The sequence below is a fragment of the Triticum urartu genome, chromosome 7A (genome assembly GCF_056163025.1).
Source record: "Triticum urartu cultivar PI428250 chromosome 7A, HENAU_Tu73, whole genome shotgun sequence".
NCBI classification, from domain to species: Eukaryota; Viridiplantae; Streptophyta; class Magnoliopsida; order Poales; family Poaceae; genus Triticum; species Triticum urartu.
Window position 1 is genome coordinate 671,708,776 of NC_141879.1, and position 14,660 is coordinate 671,723,435.

General features: G+C 47.7%; 2 protein-coding genes across 2 annotated transcripts; both read right to left on the reverse strand.

Annotated features, from left to right (window-relative positions):
* Nucleotides 1–343: 343 nt before the first annotated feature.
* Nucleotides 344–3,683, reverse strand: LOC147961283 (aspartic proteinase nepenthesin-1-like). Its single transcript, XM_087533745.1, has 2 exons — nucleotides 3,677–3,683; nucleotides 344–1,801 (listed from the first exon to the last, which is right to left on the reverse strand). Exons 1-2 carry the CDS (start codon nucleotides 3,681–3,683, stop codon nucleotides 525–527), a joined length of 1,284 nt encoding a protein of 427 aa, XP_087389871.1. The 3' UTR covers nucleotides 344–524.
* Nucleotides 3,684–4,354: 671 nt separating this feature from the next.
* Nucleotides 4,355–5,890, reverse strand: LOC147961284 (aspartic proteinase nepenthesin-1-like). The gene has a single exon (XM_087535166.1). The coding sequence runs from the start codon at nucleotides 5,868–5,870 to the stop codon at nucleotides 4,539–4,541; it is 1,332 nt and encodes a 443-aa protein (XP_087391292.1). The 5' UTR covers nucleotides 5,871–5,890; the 3' UTR covers nucleotides 4,355–4,538.
* Nucleotides 5,891–14,660: the final 8,770 nt, after the last annotated feature.

Sequence of the window (14,660 nt, forward strand, 5' to 3'; positions counted from 1 at the left end):
TAATGTACTCCCTCCATTCACACGTATAAAACGTTTTAGATAATTTATTAATACAAAAGGTATACAGACTAAAATGGGTGAACAAACACACTAAAACACATCTCAAAACAGATCGAAGTGAACAAAAGCAACTCAGAGTACAAAGAAAGGGAAAAAGAGGGAGAACAAACAACAACAAAGGGAAGAGCTACACATCCTTTTTTCCTTGCATTCCAAAATGCCAAGTGCATATAGCTTTTAAATCAACAATTTAAAACTTGACCACAAAAAATATTTGATTGAAGCAATTTCTTGGAGAGCAATTGCACAATGCACATAACCTCAAATTCTAATGATTACCAGATCGAGAATTGCAATTCAACATAGAGTGGTAGCAGCAGGGTGATTGAAGTGGAAACTCGAAATACTTGTCCGAGCAACCTGACGCTAAGCATCACCCAAGGACGGTTATTACATTTCACCTGGCTACTTCACTCTGCAACCTGATGGTAATTTATTACCCGCAAAGCACGATCTAGCTGGAACTAGAAGAGGAGCACCCAGACTAGTAAAAGCGTAGCCAGCGACACCTGCGCCGGCGCTGGAGCTCCCGAGAACGTCAGCTGGCCGCCGCCGTCGCCATGGATGTCGTAGGTCATCGTCCTGCCGGTCTGCAGCAGGCTGCCTAGGACGGACCCGCCGGTGGTCGACGGCAGTATGCTCAGGCACGTCGTCTGCCCGTCAGGGACGGGCAAGAAGTAGTTCTGCGCCTTGAGCTCCATCGTCGCGTGGGCGCCGTCGAACACCAGGGCCAGCTTGGGAACCTTCTTCAGCTTGGAGAAGTGCTGCGTGAGGAAGCACAGGCTGTGGCCGGCCGTAGCGTTCACCGGAGCCAGGCCCTGCGATCGGATCCTGCTCATGAGCTCCCGTCTCAGAACCGTGTACGCGGCCGGCTCGAGGTAGGTGAAGGGCAGGGTGGTGCTGAGGAACACCCCGCCGGAGCCGTTCGGCCGGACGTCGAAGGTCCCCGCCGAGATGTCGGTGAGGAGCTGCCCGTCCACCTGCAGGCCGGTGAGGTTGACGTAGTACAAGTAAGGGTTCTGGTTGGGCCTGGCCGCCAGCAGCGGCGTGTGGCTGCCCTTGACGTCGGCGTGGTGATATGCGGCGTCTCCCCAGCTCAAGCTAACGAAGGCCTTGCCGTTGTCGGGGTCGTCGGGGAGCACGAAGAAGTAGGAGAAGCTGGAGATCTGCCGCTGCGAGACGAGGGAGAGGGGGCCCCTGCTGAATCCGACGAAGCCGGAGACGCCGTCGAGGCCGTCCCGCAGCGTGACGTTGTCGCTGCAGCCGAACACCATGTCGGTGAAGACCCTGTTCCCCAAACCGAACGCTTCGGTGGCGAGGTAGCCGGACGTGTTGCCGGCGCCGTAGATGGGCTCTACGTACCCGCAGCGGGCTGCGCAGCCGTGGTCGCCGGGATGGCAAGTCCGGTCGGCGTAGTGGATCTGGCCGAAGGAGCCGGAGTTGTTGCGCACGGATGATGGGCAGGGGGCGATCGGGGCGAAGGTGCGCCTGAGCCCGGGCCCGCACTGCACCCAGACGAGCTCGCTGGAGATGTCCATGACGACCGAGAGGGTCTGCAGGCCGACGGAGAGGTCGAAGGTGAAGGCGCTGAACGTCTGCGCCGGGATGACGAGGCCCTCCTCCAAGTGACCCCTGTTGGCCCAAGCCGACCAACGGACACCATCGATGACGCACTCACCGGCGGCCACCGGCGCCACCAGAAGGAGAAGCAGAAGAAGCGAGCAAGCTGCAGCTGGGGCAGCTGCATTTGAGCAACAAGCCTAGTGACCCTTATATATGCAGCACAGGCACGTTGAAATTTCCATGCGCTCTCCTAGGTTGTGATCCCTTTTCACAAAATAGACCTCCCAAGTCTTTTTTTTCATTTAGGTTAATCTACCTCTTGTTTAAATACACAAATCTGTAAAAGAATATATTACAATAGCAAACTAGCCAGATCAACAGGCCCTAGTGATCACTATATATACACACTGCACTATCATCTTTCTAGGTTTAGGCTGTACTCTTCCTCCTGTTTAAATACATCTACTGGGTTAAAGCGTGAAGCTTGAAGGGAATAAATCAAAGGTGTATTTATCAACCATGTAAGCATGTGTTCTGCATTTATCAATGCTGCAAAGGCACCACAGTCCACAGCCCCCCCCTCCCCCCCTCCCCTCTCTCTCTCTCTCTCTCTCTCTCTCTCTCTCTCTCTCTCTCTCTCTCTCTCTCTCTCTCTTCTTGTCCCCTTCTTCTTTTTTTGCCTGCAGCTAGCACAAGGATAGCTACCTAGAGTGGAAATCAAATCAAATCACTGCCAAGAAAAAAAAGAGAGAGTGAAAATGGAATCAGACATGGCCGGACTAGCTGTTCATGCTTGAGATTAGTAGTATCACCAGTTGGATATCAGACATAATGCATGTGGATGCCACTTCATCAAACCCACATTGTCCAAAACTGATATATATGATCAAGGTGTGAACTCAGCTGGTGGAAATCACAGGGTTCAAAAAATAAGTGGAAATCACACGTCCGATGGGGGTGGTAAGCGAGAACAAATAATTTGCGGGGTTCATGTGAGCGGTGTGAGCCCTATTGTTTTTATCAATAGCATTGACCAATTTAACATCATCATCATCATGTCATAATTTCTTTTTGGTACTTTGCACATAACTATGAACTAGTACCTTGTGAAGCACCTCGCAAGAATATCCATTAAACATGCTCCAAATTTATTCTACCTGAATTAAAACACATATTAGAGATAATGTTGAGGTTTAAAATGCATTTTTGAAAAAAAAATTCATCAAAAGAAAACATAAATCAACATAAATGTGATCAATGAAATGTCAAATTTTCCATGGGCTCATACTATGGCCTTAGGAGATAAGTGAAAAAGCCTAGCGAGGTTTGACACAAGTACGCTTCTACTTTACTTTGTAATGGGTGGATCTCCTAGGATGATACTTATTAAAGTCAAACAATGAGGTCTCTAAGGACAGTTTATTTCCTTTGTACATGTACCTTCGAAAATACACTGAAACATATACTTTACATTAGTATCGATAAATTTAACATCATATTTCAAATCTTTAAATATCTATCCACCATACTCCATACTTTTTTTTGCATGATCTAAACGAGTGATTAAAGGTAATGTCAATTTGTAACATTTTTTAGATTAGCATGCTAATTTTTACGATTAAAATGCATTTTACCATTTTCATCCAAAAATAGAAACTAACTTGATGTGATCAGAAAATTGTAATTTTTTGCATGTGATCATATTTTGTGTGTGCGCACTAGGTAAAAAGTCTCACGATAGGCGGTACACATGATTTTCGGCAGGGTAGCCGTGTGTTCTCCTAGGCCATTGATCCGGCCCATTGGGCAGGCCAGTCATGGCTGGGCCCATTGGACGAGGCGACGCTGGCTGCGCTCCGGCACCTGATCCGGAGCTTTTAGTGTTTTGTGCTCGTCCAAGATCCGAGGCAGTTCCTAATGCATGGTGCTTGACGACCGCTACTACAACACATAGAAGACCAGGTGCTTCTTCGCATGTTCCAATAGTTGTAGTCGATAAGCTTGATTCTCCATAGGTGCCAACATTTGGTAAGAGCTGAAATACCCAACGAACTCGGCATTCATACGCTGCAGTAGTGAAGTTTTAATGTAGTGCTGAACTCAAAGGTGGATCTAATCACGGGTGACAACAAGCGATCAGAATGTTTGTAATCTGCAAACTCCTTCATTTTCTATTGAGCTTGATGTACATGTTGATTTGCGGTCTTCAAGCCATTTGTGCAAATTGGTTGACACGGAACTTATGAGTAACAAGGGTGATGTCCATACAGAGGGAAGAACATCAACGTCTCAATAGCTGAATCATACATACCCGAATTTTGTCAACGGAATTCACTTATGAACGTGGATTAACCTTTTCTATTTGAAACACTTGTACTCCTTAAAAAAATCGGATATGAAGGACGAGCCCGGTCCACCTTATAATATACTCCCTCCGTTCATAAAAATTAGATGTTTTAGTTGCTTTAATATGGACGACATACGGACTTATTTGTTAACGGAGGAAGTATTTCAAAACATACCGAAGTGACAAAAACAACTCAGAGTACAAGGAAAGAAAAAAGAGGAGAACGAACAAAATCAAAGCGAAGAGCTACATCCCTTTTTTCGCTTCCATTCCAAAATACCAGGTGCGTGCATTTGGAGTAAGTTTTAGATAAACAATTAAAAACTTGACCATAAAATATAGTTGATTGAAGTAACTTAGGAGAGCAATTGCACAATGCACATAACCTCAAATTCTAAATCAATACCAGATCGAGCACTGCAATTCAACATAGATTGGTAGCAGCGGGATGATTGAAATGAAAACTCGAAATGCAATACAACAATATACTAGTACTTCTCTGAGCAATCCGACTTCACTGAGCAACCTCACGCTAAGGTTATTGCCCGGTGGCATGATCTAGCTGGAACTAGAGGAGGAGCACCCAGATGAGTAAGAGCGTAGCCAGCGACACCTGCGCCGGCGCTGGAGCTCCCGAGAACGTCAGCTGGCCGCCGCCGTCGCCATGGATGTCGTAGGTCATCGTCCTGCCGGTCTGCAGCTGACTGCCTAAGATGGACCTGCCGGTGGTCGACGGCAGTATGGTGAGGCACGTCTGCCCGCCACTGAAGTTCCAGAAGTAGTTCTGCGCCCTGAGCTCCATCGTCGCGTCGGCGCCGTCGAACACCAGGGCGAGCTTGGGAACCTTCAGCTTGGAGAAGTGCTGCGTGAGGAAGCAGAGGCTGTGGCCGGCCGTAGCGTTCACCGGAGCCAGGCCCTGCGATCGGACCCTGCTCACGAGCTCCCGCCTCAGAACCTTGTACGCGGGCTCGTCGAGGTAGGTGAAGGGCAGGGTGGTGCTGAGGAACACCCCGCCGGAGCCGTTCGCCCGGACGTCGAAGGTCCCCGCCGGGATGTCGGTGAGGAGCTGCCCGTCCACCTGCAGGCCGGTGAGGTTGACGTAGTACAAGTACGAGTTCTGGTTGGGCCTGGCCGCCAGCAGCGGCGTGTGGCTGCCCTTAGCGTCAGCGTGGTCTGCTGCCCAGCTCAAGCTAACGAAGGCCTTGCTGTTGTCGGGGTCGCCGGGGAGCGTGGTGAAGTAGGAGAACCTTGAGATCTGGAGCTGCGACACGAGGGAGAGGGGGCCCCTGCTGAATCCGACGAAGCCGGAAGCTCCGTCGAGGTCGCTCAACATCGTGACGTTGTGGCTGCAGCTGCAGCCGAACACCATGCCGCTGACCTTCGTGTTCCCCAAACCGAACCTGTCGGTGGCGAGGTAGCCGGACGTGTTGCCGGCGCCGTAGATGTTCTCCACGTACCCGCAGCGGGCTTCGCAGCCGTGGTCGCCGGGGTTGCAGGTCCGGTCGGCGTAGTGGATCTGGCCAAAGGAGCCAGAGTTGTTGCGCACGAATGATGGGCAGGGGGCGACCGGGGCGAAGGAGCCGGAGTGGTCGGGCAGGAAGGTGGGCGTGGGCCTGAGCCCGGGCGAGCACTGCACCCAGACGAGCTCGCTGGAGATGTCCATGACGACCGAGAGGGCCTGCCGCCCGACGGAGAGGTCGAAGATGAAGGCGCTGAACGTGCGCTCCGGGATGCCGAGGCCCTCCGTCAACTGCTCCGAGTCGGCCCAAGCGGCCCAACGGACACCATGGATGACACACTCATCGATCTTGGGATTCCCGGCGGCCACCGGCGCCGCCACCACAAGGAGAAGCAGAAGAAGCGAGCAAGCTGCAGCTGGGGCTGGCATTGCTATGGCCATATCGTAGTATCGTCTCTGGATGTACTACAAGCCAAGCTAGGCGTAGTGACCCCTCTATATATGCAGCACCGGCATGTTGAAATTTCCATGCGCTCTCCTAGGTTACGAAAATACACCTCCCAAGTCTTCCTTTTTTTCATTTAGGTTAATCTTCCTCTTGTTTAAATACACAAATCTGTATAAGAATATATTACAATACCAAACTAGCCAGATCAACAGCGGAAGTACCTTTCTACACCAATGCTCCTGGTATGAATAGTAAAATCAAAAAATAGAAAAAATGTTCAAAAAATTCTGAAATTATTTTGTGACATACTTTCATATATGTTTGTTGTGCACGCAAAATTTCATCGCGAAATCACATTGGTGGAAGACGTGCCAAAAAAAAACAAAATCAGAGCTCCAAAATGCTTTTGGAAGTAACATTTTCAGAGCATATATTTTCTTTTTTTACCACGCCTTCGACCAATATGATTTTGCGATGAAATTTTGCAGGCACAACAAACATTTATGAAAATATGGCATAAAAAAATTTCAGAATTTTTTGAATTGCTTTTAGTTTATTTGATTTTACTGTTCACACCAGGAGCATTTGCTCCTGGGTGTAGAAACTCCACGTCCGATCAACAGGATATAGTACTCTCTCCGTCCTACAAGGTAAGATGTATTTGCAAGCTGGGGAGTATAATATACAGTTCACTCTCGTCTCTCTAGGTTTTGGCTGTAATCCCTCTTCACAAAATAGGTCTCCCATGTCTTTTTTCTATCTACAGCTAGGTTAATCTTCCTCTTGTTTAAATACATCTATTGGGTGAAAGCGTGAAGCGTGAAAGTATCGAAGCAAATTGGATCAATCATGAAGACGCGGGTGGGAGGAAGGATCCGCGAAATTTCTGCTTCAACCAACCAACAAAGATGGAGGCCAAGAATTACTCTACTGCTACTGGGCAACGCATGTGGCACTGGCCATGGCTTTGGCTCTGCTGCCTTAATATAAGTGGCCGGAAATGGTACTACGCGCTTTTGGCTCTGCTTCTACCCATGATGCTACTGTACTCAGCCGTCACATTTACTGCCTCCCTCGTTCACCCTTCCTCTTTTTTTGCCTGCAGCTAGCACAAGGGTAGCTACCTACAGTGGAAATCAAATCAAATCACTGCCAAGAAAAAAGAGAGTGGCACGACTAGCTAGCTGTTCACGCTCCCAAGATTACTAGTATCACCAACGGTATATTAGACATAATGCATGTGAATGCCACTTCATGAAACCCACGTTGTCAAAAACTGATATGATCTACAGGAATCAGCTATTTTGCCGTCTGCCACGACGGACGGTAAAGGCATGAACGGCGGACGGCAAAGACCTTTGCCGTTAGCCGCGGACGGCAAAAGGCTCCGGCAAAGTAGGCTACGGTAAACAGCTACTTTGCCGTCTGCGGCGGACGGGAAAGAGAGCGGACGGCAATAATTGCGCTGTCAGTCCGTTAAGTGGCTAACGGCAGGCCTTTGCCGTCCGCCGCTGACGGCAAAATTTCTAGTGTCTTTGCCGTCCGCCGTATGATGTCATCTACACGTCACTACATGGCAGGTTCTTTGCCGTCTGTCACTGATGGCAAAGTGCAGGTTCTTTGCCGTCTGCCACTGATGGCAAAGTCTTTGCCGTCTGCCACTGTAGGCAAACTGACCAAATGGGTCAGCTCCCAGGAAGCACAGCTGGATGCCACGTGTCTTCTTTGCCGTCCGCGGCAGACGGCAAAGAGCCCGTTGCCGTCGGTGGCAGACGGCAAAGAGCCTGCATATTGGCTCTTTTATCTGTTTTTTATTAAATCCAACAATTTTCATCACAAATATATATGACATATATAGATATATTTCAAAAGGCCATTACAGAGCAAACATATAAGATATCCAACACATAACTTCATCATCCAACCATATATATTACATGCATAGTTCCATCATACATAACAAGTTCAACATAGAGGCATCCAACCATATATATTACAATAGTTTCATCCAACGATACATGCATAGCTCAACGATACAAAAGAAACAGAGAAAGGGATAAGGAGCACTCCATCTATGCAAGCTTTCGTCAAGTGAATGAAATCTGCAAAATGAAAAATAAGAAAGTTAGAACAAGAAGAGTAGAACAAGAAGAAGAGTAGAACAAGAAGAAGACTAGAACAAGAAGAGTAGAACAAGAAGAAGACTAGAACAAGAAGAGTATGTCATTTATGAGCTAACTTACGTGAAATGGATCATATATGAGCTAACTAAGTTGAAATGGGTCATTTATGAGCTAGCTAAGGTGAAATGGATCATTTATGAGCTAACTTAGTTGAAATGGATCGTTTATGAGCTAACTAAGGTCAAATGGATCGTTTTTGAGGAAACTAAGGTGAAATGGATCGTTTTTTAGCTAACTTAGGTGAAATGGATCATTTATGAGTTAACTTAGTTGAAATGGATCGTTTTTGAGCTAACTTAGGTGAAATGGATCATTTATGAGCTAATTTAGTTAAAATGGATCTTTTTGAGCTAACTTAGGTGAAATGGATCATTTAAGAGCTAATTTAGGTGAAATGGATCGTTTTTTAGCTAACTTGGTGAAATGGATCGTTTATGAGCTAAATTAGTTGAAATGGATCGTTTATGAGATAACCTAGGTAAGATGGGTCATTTTGGAGTTAACCTAGGTGAAATGGGTCAATTTTAAGCTAACGTAGGTAAAATGGATCATTTAGGAGCTAATCTAGGTAAAATGGGTCATTTTTGAGCTAACTTGGATGAACTGGATCATTTATAAGCTAACCTAGGTAAAATGGGTCATTTTAGAGCTAACTTAGGTAAAATGGATCGTCTATGAGCTAACTAAGCTAATTATGCAATTTTTGACATAAGTAAGCTAAGTACAGATCGTTTTAGAGCTAACTTAGGTAAAATGGATGGTTTTGGAGGTCAGTAAGCTTATTAAGTCATTTTGGAGGAGAAGAAGCTAAGTCTAGGTCATTATGGTAAGCATTGGAGGAAATAAAGCTAAGTCTAGGTCTTTATGCATGTGTTAAGCAAAACACTAGATAAACTTACCAAGATCCAGGAGGTGTAGGAGCGGGGTGGCTCGTGTCGATAGCTGGAAAAGGATCATGCGATGCTTGTCTGGAGTGACGCTGCACCAAAGATCATTTCCAATGTCTTGTTAGCATGATGACACTCAAATGTTAAGACTAGCAAGTAATGTCCATTCAAATAAAACTCACCGTGGTCCCAGGAGTAATCACTGGCATCGGCGGAGCGGTCTGACCTGTCTTCTCGCACACAGACTGCACATTTGGTTTTGACGACTCAGTCATACTAGTTAGTAATGAGACAAACACTACATGAATGTTTTGGCTAATCTGCAGAAGAAACTTACCACAAGGAGCTCGTACATGGCTCTTGCCTGCATGTCATTCCGTGCCCTCTCCTCCTCCATCATCTTTGTCGTCCTCTCCTCCAACTCCCGCTGCCTCTCCGCCGCCTCCGCCAGAAGTTTCTCCGTTCTATCTCTCTCACTCTGTATAGCAGCCTGCAACACCACTCACATGACCATTTGTAATCATTGATCAAAGCGCACACAATGTAATGGAGAAAGATAACTGAGTACGTATCACTAACCATGATGGCGAGTTGCACTGGCCGTTCACGAGGCCTTATCTCAGGAGCGGAGCTCGGCTGGCGCGCCTTGATCTCCGGGAGAGTGCTAGGACAACGGATAAGTCCATCTCCAATGGCTATGGAGCCATGGGACCTCCCGCCACCAGATATCATCACCAGCTCTGGATCAATGGGACCCTGGCTCGGGTTAAAGTCCTCCCCTTTCCTCGCCTTCCCCTCATCTCTATATCTCACGAGCTTGTTGTGGGAGGAGATGTTGGTGAAGTTGTTTGCATCATCGAGGTCAGACTGAGAGAAAGCCTTGACTTTCTTGAAAGAGGCAGTGTGGGCCATGGCATACAGGTCGTACACCTCTGGCACCTTATCCGCCTTATTGTAGCGTGCCTGAAAGAGAGAAACAATGAAAATTAGTAATTAAAGGGCTCAAGCTAGCATGATGAATGAATTGCATGAATCATGAAGCAAACCACATACCCAGTTGCGCCCGAACTGATATAAGTTGGAGCTGCCTTGATGGTGTGGCACACCTTCCATTTGGGCACGTTTGTCCTTGGCCTCGTTGTGGAGGGCTAGCCATTGTTTTGAGCACCACTCATCGACCAACACCTCCCAACAATCCATCCGATCCGCACACCATCTCGGAGGCGCCTAAGTTAGCAAATAGAAACTTGAGCGCTACGGCTAAGAATTACTAAATGAAGGAACTTAAGTAGAGAAGGCCTTAAGAATTAGCTTCATGTACTGCTCCTTACTCAGGAACTTATCGCGGCACGCCGGCTTGGTCTTCTTGATACCACGCAAGGCGTAGCAGTCTCGAACAGCCTGCACCCGAGCCTCGTGCCGTAAGTTCTGGAGTAGGCGCTTGCAGACGTTCTCGATAACATGTGCCGCGTCCTCCTTGTATCCCTCCTCACACCTGTAGAATGTCTGCAATCAAATGAGACAATATTGATTAGTACAATTAATAACTAGCTAGTTGAAGATTTTTAAATGTGTAAAGGAGAAATTACCCAGAACTTTCTGATCACCATGTCTGCCCTCGTGTCGCACACGACACCGTCGATAATCTCATCCGGCGGGGCCGGGGCAGCCACGTAGTGCTCCCAGCTCAATCCAAGCTCTGGAAGCCGACCCTCACTAGGCAACGTGACAAACCCCGGGAAGTTTTGCCGGCAAAGAACTCCAAGGACGGAGTTGGGCCGGCGGACACTATGATGGTGGTCCCAACCCCTGCAGCATGACAAGGCCAACGCATTAGTTATTTGAAGAAACGTGAATGCAGAAGGTACAAAAATATTAAATGCACTTACGTACCTCTCCCCATCAGGGAAAATCAACCACCACTGCTCGCGGGTCACCGGCACGGACGGGAGCCGTGTAGCACCACGCTGGTAGACGTTGCCCCCCCTCCTCCCCCTCCTCATCAGTCGGCTCCCCGCCATCATCAGCATGGCCACTCGGCTCCCCGCCATGCTCAGGCTGACCCGACCAGGTACCCCATCCAGACGTGTGCTCCTCCGGGGTCTCGTGGGCCCAAGTCTCGTGGGCCGAAGGCCCGTCGACCCGAGGCTCGTGGGCCGAAGACTCGTGGACCGGAGGCTCGTGGACCGGAGTCCGTGCAGCCTCCTCCTCAGACGAGTCCACCCTAGCAGTCACGTGCTCGGGTGAAACAGCTAGGGGCGGTGGCGAGGAAGGCGCCGTAAGAGTCACCCTACCTCCTCTCCCGCGACCACGTGCTCCACCTCCTCTCTTCTTCTTACCTCGTCCCCTGCTGGGCACCGCGGTCGACGAAGAAGGGCCCGGCGGTGTCGCCATACTGTCCAGCAACGCTCGGCGGAGAGGTGCGTGTGGAATGGAAGACCTCGCACCACGCGCCGACGAAGAAGGGGCCTCGGCGCGCTCCCGACCAACGCCCACCATCTTTCAACACCTGCCATGACAAAGAATAAACGAAATTAGTACAACATAAAAAAGTACCGACATGAATAATAATATGTATATCACTTAAGTGTATCATCATCAAGTACAACATAAAAAAATTGAATACCTGACACTACTAATAATCTCGATCAGTATCATCAATAAATGCATAATCATCATCATCACTATAATCAATGATGGGCTCATAGGGTTCATTGGCATCAACATGTGCAAGGCCACCTTGACGTAATCGGTCAAGCATTGACAGGTCATCCGCAGCAGTAACCTCTTCTTGTTTCAGCTCTTCTTGTTCCTCCTCTGGGGTGATGTCGGATTCATTGTCGCTGTCTACTTCAATGTTTTGGGGTGAAGTATAGCGGTTCTTGAAACGCTTTTTGGAAAGACGTGTCTCTTGGAAGAATTCTCCTTCATATGTGTCTGGGTTAATGTGAGGTTCATAATCCTCTTCCTTTGGGGAGAAAGTCTAGCACGTGGCGGCACTTCATAAACGACATCCCAACCTTTCAGATTTGGATTAGTTTGGCAGGCCCACGGTAGATAGAATACTTGGGTCGCCTGTTGAGCCATAATATAGACATCAGGAACATCTAAATGAGTGCTTTGGTTGATTTCAACTAGCCCTATATGTTCATGAGTCCTTCTAGTCTCCTTCGGCTGAAACCAATAACATTTGAAGACTACGACATTCGGTGGGTTTTCACCATAGAACAGAAGTTCATAAATTGCTTCAACTCTCCCATAATACTCGGTACCTCCTTCGCCGATAGCAGATACACAACAATTTGTAGACTTTCGGTCGGCCATAGATAGCTCTTTGCCATAGGTACGAAAGCGATACCTGTTGATGTCGTACTTGTCAAATGAACGGACCTTATAGTCAAAACCATTAGCGACTTGTCTCAATTCGGCGTCCATAGACTTTGAATTAGCCTACAAGTTTAATATGAAAGGATTGTTGCATTATGCACAAATTAGCGAATGAAATGAAATTTTCTAATAGAAATTACCGTTTGTTTGAACCAAGAGATGAAACCGGGATAGCCACCTCCTTGCTTTGCGAGAAGCTCATACTCTTCGACAGAATCCTTTTGGATCTCCGCTCCATACGAGAATATGGCGACGTATCGACTGTATGACATATCCAGGAATAAGAGCAGTTCAAAGGAAATAGAAGTTGCGAAACAATGTACCGAGAAGTTACTCGATGTACGGCCGCACTTCTATCAGGTTGTTGAAGATATACAACTAAATGGTCCGCCATTCTTCGTTATCCAAAGATACTGGATGTGAAACACTAGCTGGTGCGAGATTCCCTTTGAATAGGCTGAGGTTGGATCCACCCTTTTTAGGCTCGTCAGCATTGTACCGAGGCTTCGGATTATGCAAATGACGATTTTTGGCTTCGTAGTGCGCTGTTACGAAGTTTGCCGCCTCCTCTGTGATGAATGCCTCAGCCATCGATGCTTCAATTCTATGTTTATTTTTACATTTTTCTCGAAGCGTCTTCTGCATCCTCTCAGTTGGGTAGCACCAACGATTTTGCACGGGCCCCCCCAATCTTGCCTCGGTCGGGAGATGCAAAATCAAATGCTGCATTGGATTAAAGAAGCCCGGTGGAAAGATCTTGTCTAACTTGCAGATCAACTCCGGCGCCAACTCTTCCATTTCTTCTAGCACGCCAGGCGATAGTTCTTTCGCACAAAGAACACGGAAGAAATAGCTGAGTTCTGCCAGTACTAGCCATTCATCCTCAGGGATGAAGCCACGCAACATCACCGGCATTACCCGCTCAATCCATATGTGCCAATCATGACTCTTGAGACCAAATATCTTCAGTTTATCAAGATTCGCTCCCCTCTTTAGATTCGCTGCATACCCATCGGGGAACATCAACTGCTGTTGCACCCACAAGAGAATTTCCCTCATAGCTGGCCTTCCAAGATTGAACCATGCCTTTGGCTTCGTCCAGTTCTGCTTTCCTTTCGGTTCTTTCATGTTTTGTAACGGCCTATCACATAGCGCCTCCAGATCGACTCTAGCCTTATTATTATCCTTTGACTTCCCATCTATGCCGAACAATGTACCAAAAAGTGCCTCGGCGATATTCTTCTCAGTGTGCATCACGTCGATGTTGTGTGGGCAAAGGAGGTCTTTGAAGTAAGGCAGATCCCATAAGCATGTTTTGTGAGTCCACGCGTGCTTAGTATTATACCCCTTGAAGTACCCTGGACGTTGTGGATCTGGCTCGAGAGCGTTTAACTGATCCAGGGTCTGTTGGCCTGTCAATGCAGGTGGTGCAGAGTTTTTGACAACTCTACCCCTGATGAAGTTCTTCTTGTCTTTCCTGAACTTATGGCGAGGATCCAGGAACTGTCTATGCATGTCGAAGCAAGAAAACTTGCGACCGGCCTGAAGCCAATGAAACTCAAGAGCTCCCTTGCATGTGGGGCACGGGAACCTTCCATGCACACACCAGCCAACGAATAGCGCATACGCCGGCAAGTCATGCGTCGAGTACATGTACCAGACACGCATTATGAAGTTTCGTTTGCTAAAGGCGTCGTATGTCTTGAACCCATTATCCCAGGCTTCTTGCAATTCGTCCTTAAGCGGCTGCATGTACACATTCATATTTTTGCCCGGATAGTTGGGTCCTGGAATTATCAACGTTAGGAAAATGTTCTTTCTTTGCATAATCTGTCCGGGGGGGAGATTGAGTGGAAAGACAAATACGGGCCAACAACTGTATTGGGCTACCGTCATACCAAACACACTGAACCCATCCGTGCTGATGCCGACTCGAGGATGCCTAGGATCTGCCGCTTTGTCAGCATGTAATTCATCAAACTTTTTCCACGCAACACCATCCGATGTGTGTACCATCATCAGATTCCCATCTGCATCTAGTTCGGTTCTTTTGCCTGTTTTGTGCCATGTCATCTGTCTGGCCGTCTCTTCGACCATGAAAAGACGTTGAAGTCTTGGTACAATTAGCATATACCGAAGAACACTAACGGGGATTTTGGTCTGTGTCTTCTCACCCATACCGTTGTCTACCACAATATACCTGGAAGACTTGCAAATGGGACAATAGTTCAAGTCCGCATAGTCAAGCCTAAATAAGGCACATCCTTTCTCACAGGCATGTATCTTCTCATAGGGCATCTTCAGTGCACGGAGGATTTTGTCCGAC

Coding starts and splice junctions, on each gene's coding strand:
- LOC147961284 (XM_087535166.1), bottom strand. CDS start 5,870: ATGGCCATAGCAATGCCAGCCCCAGCTGCAGCTTGCTCGCTTCTTCTG.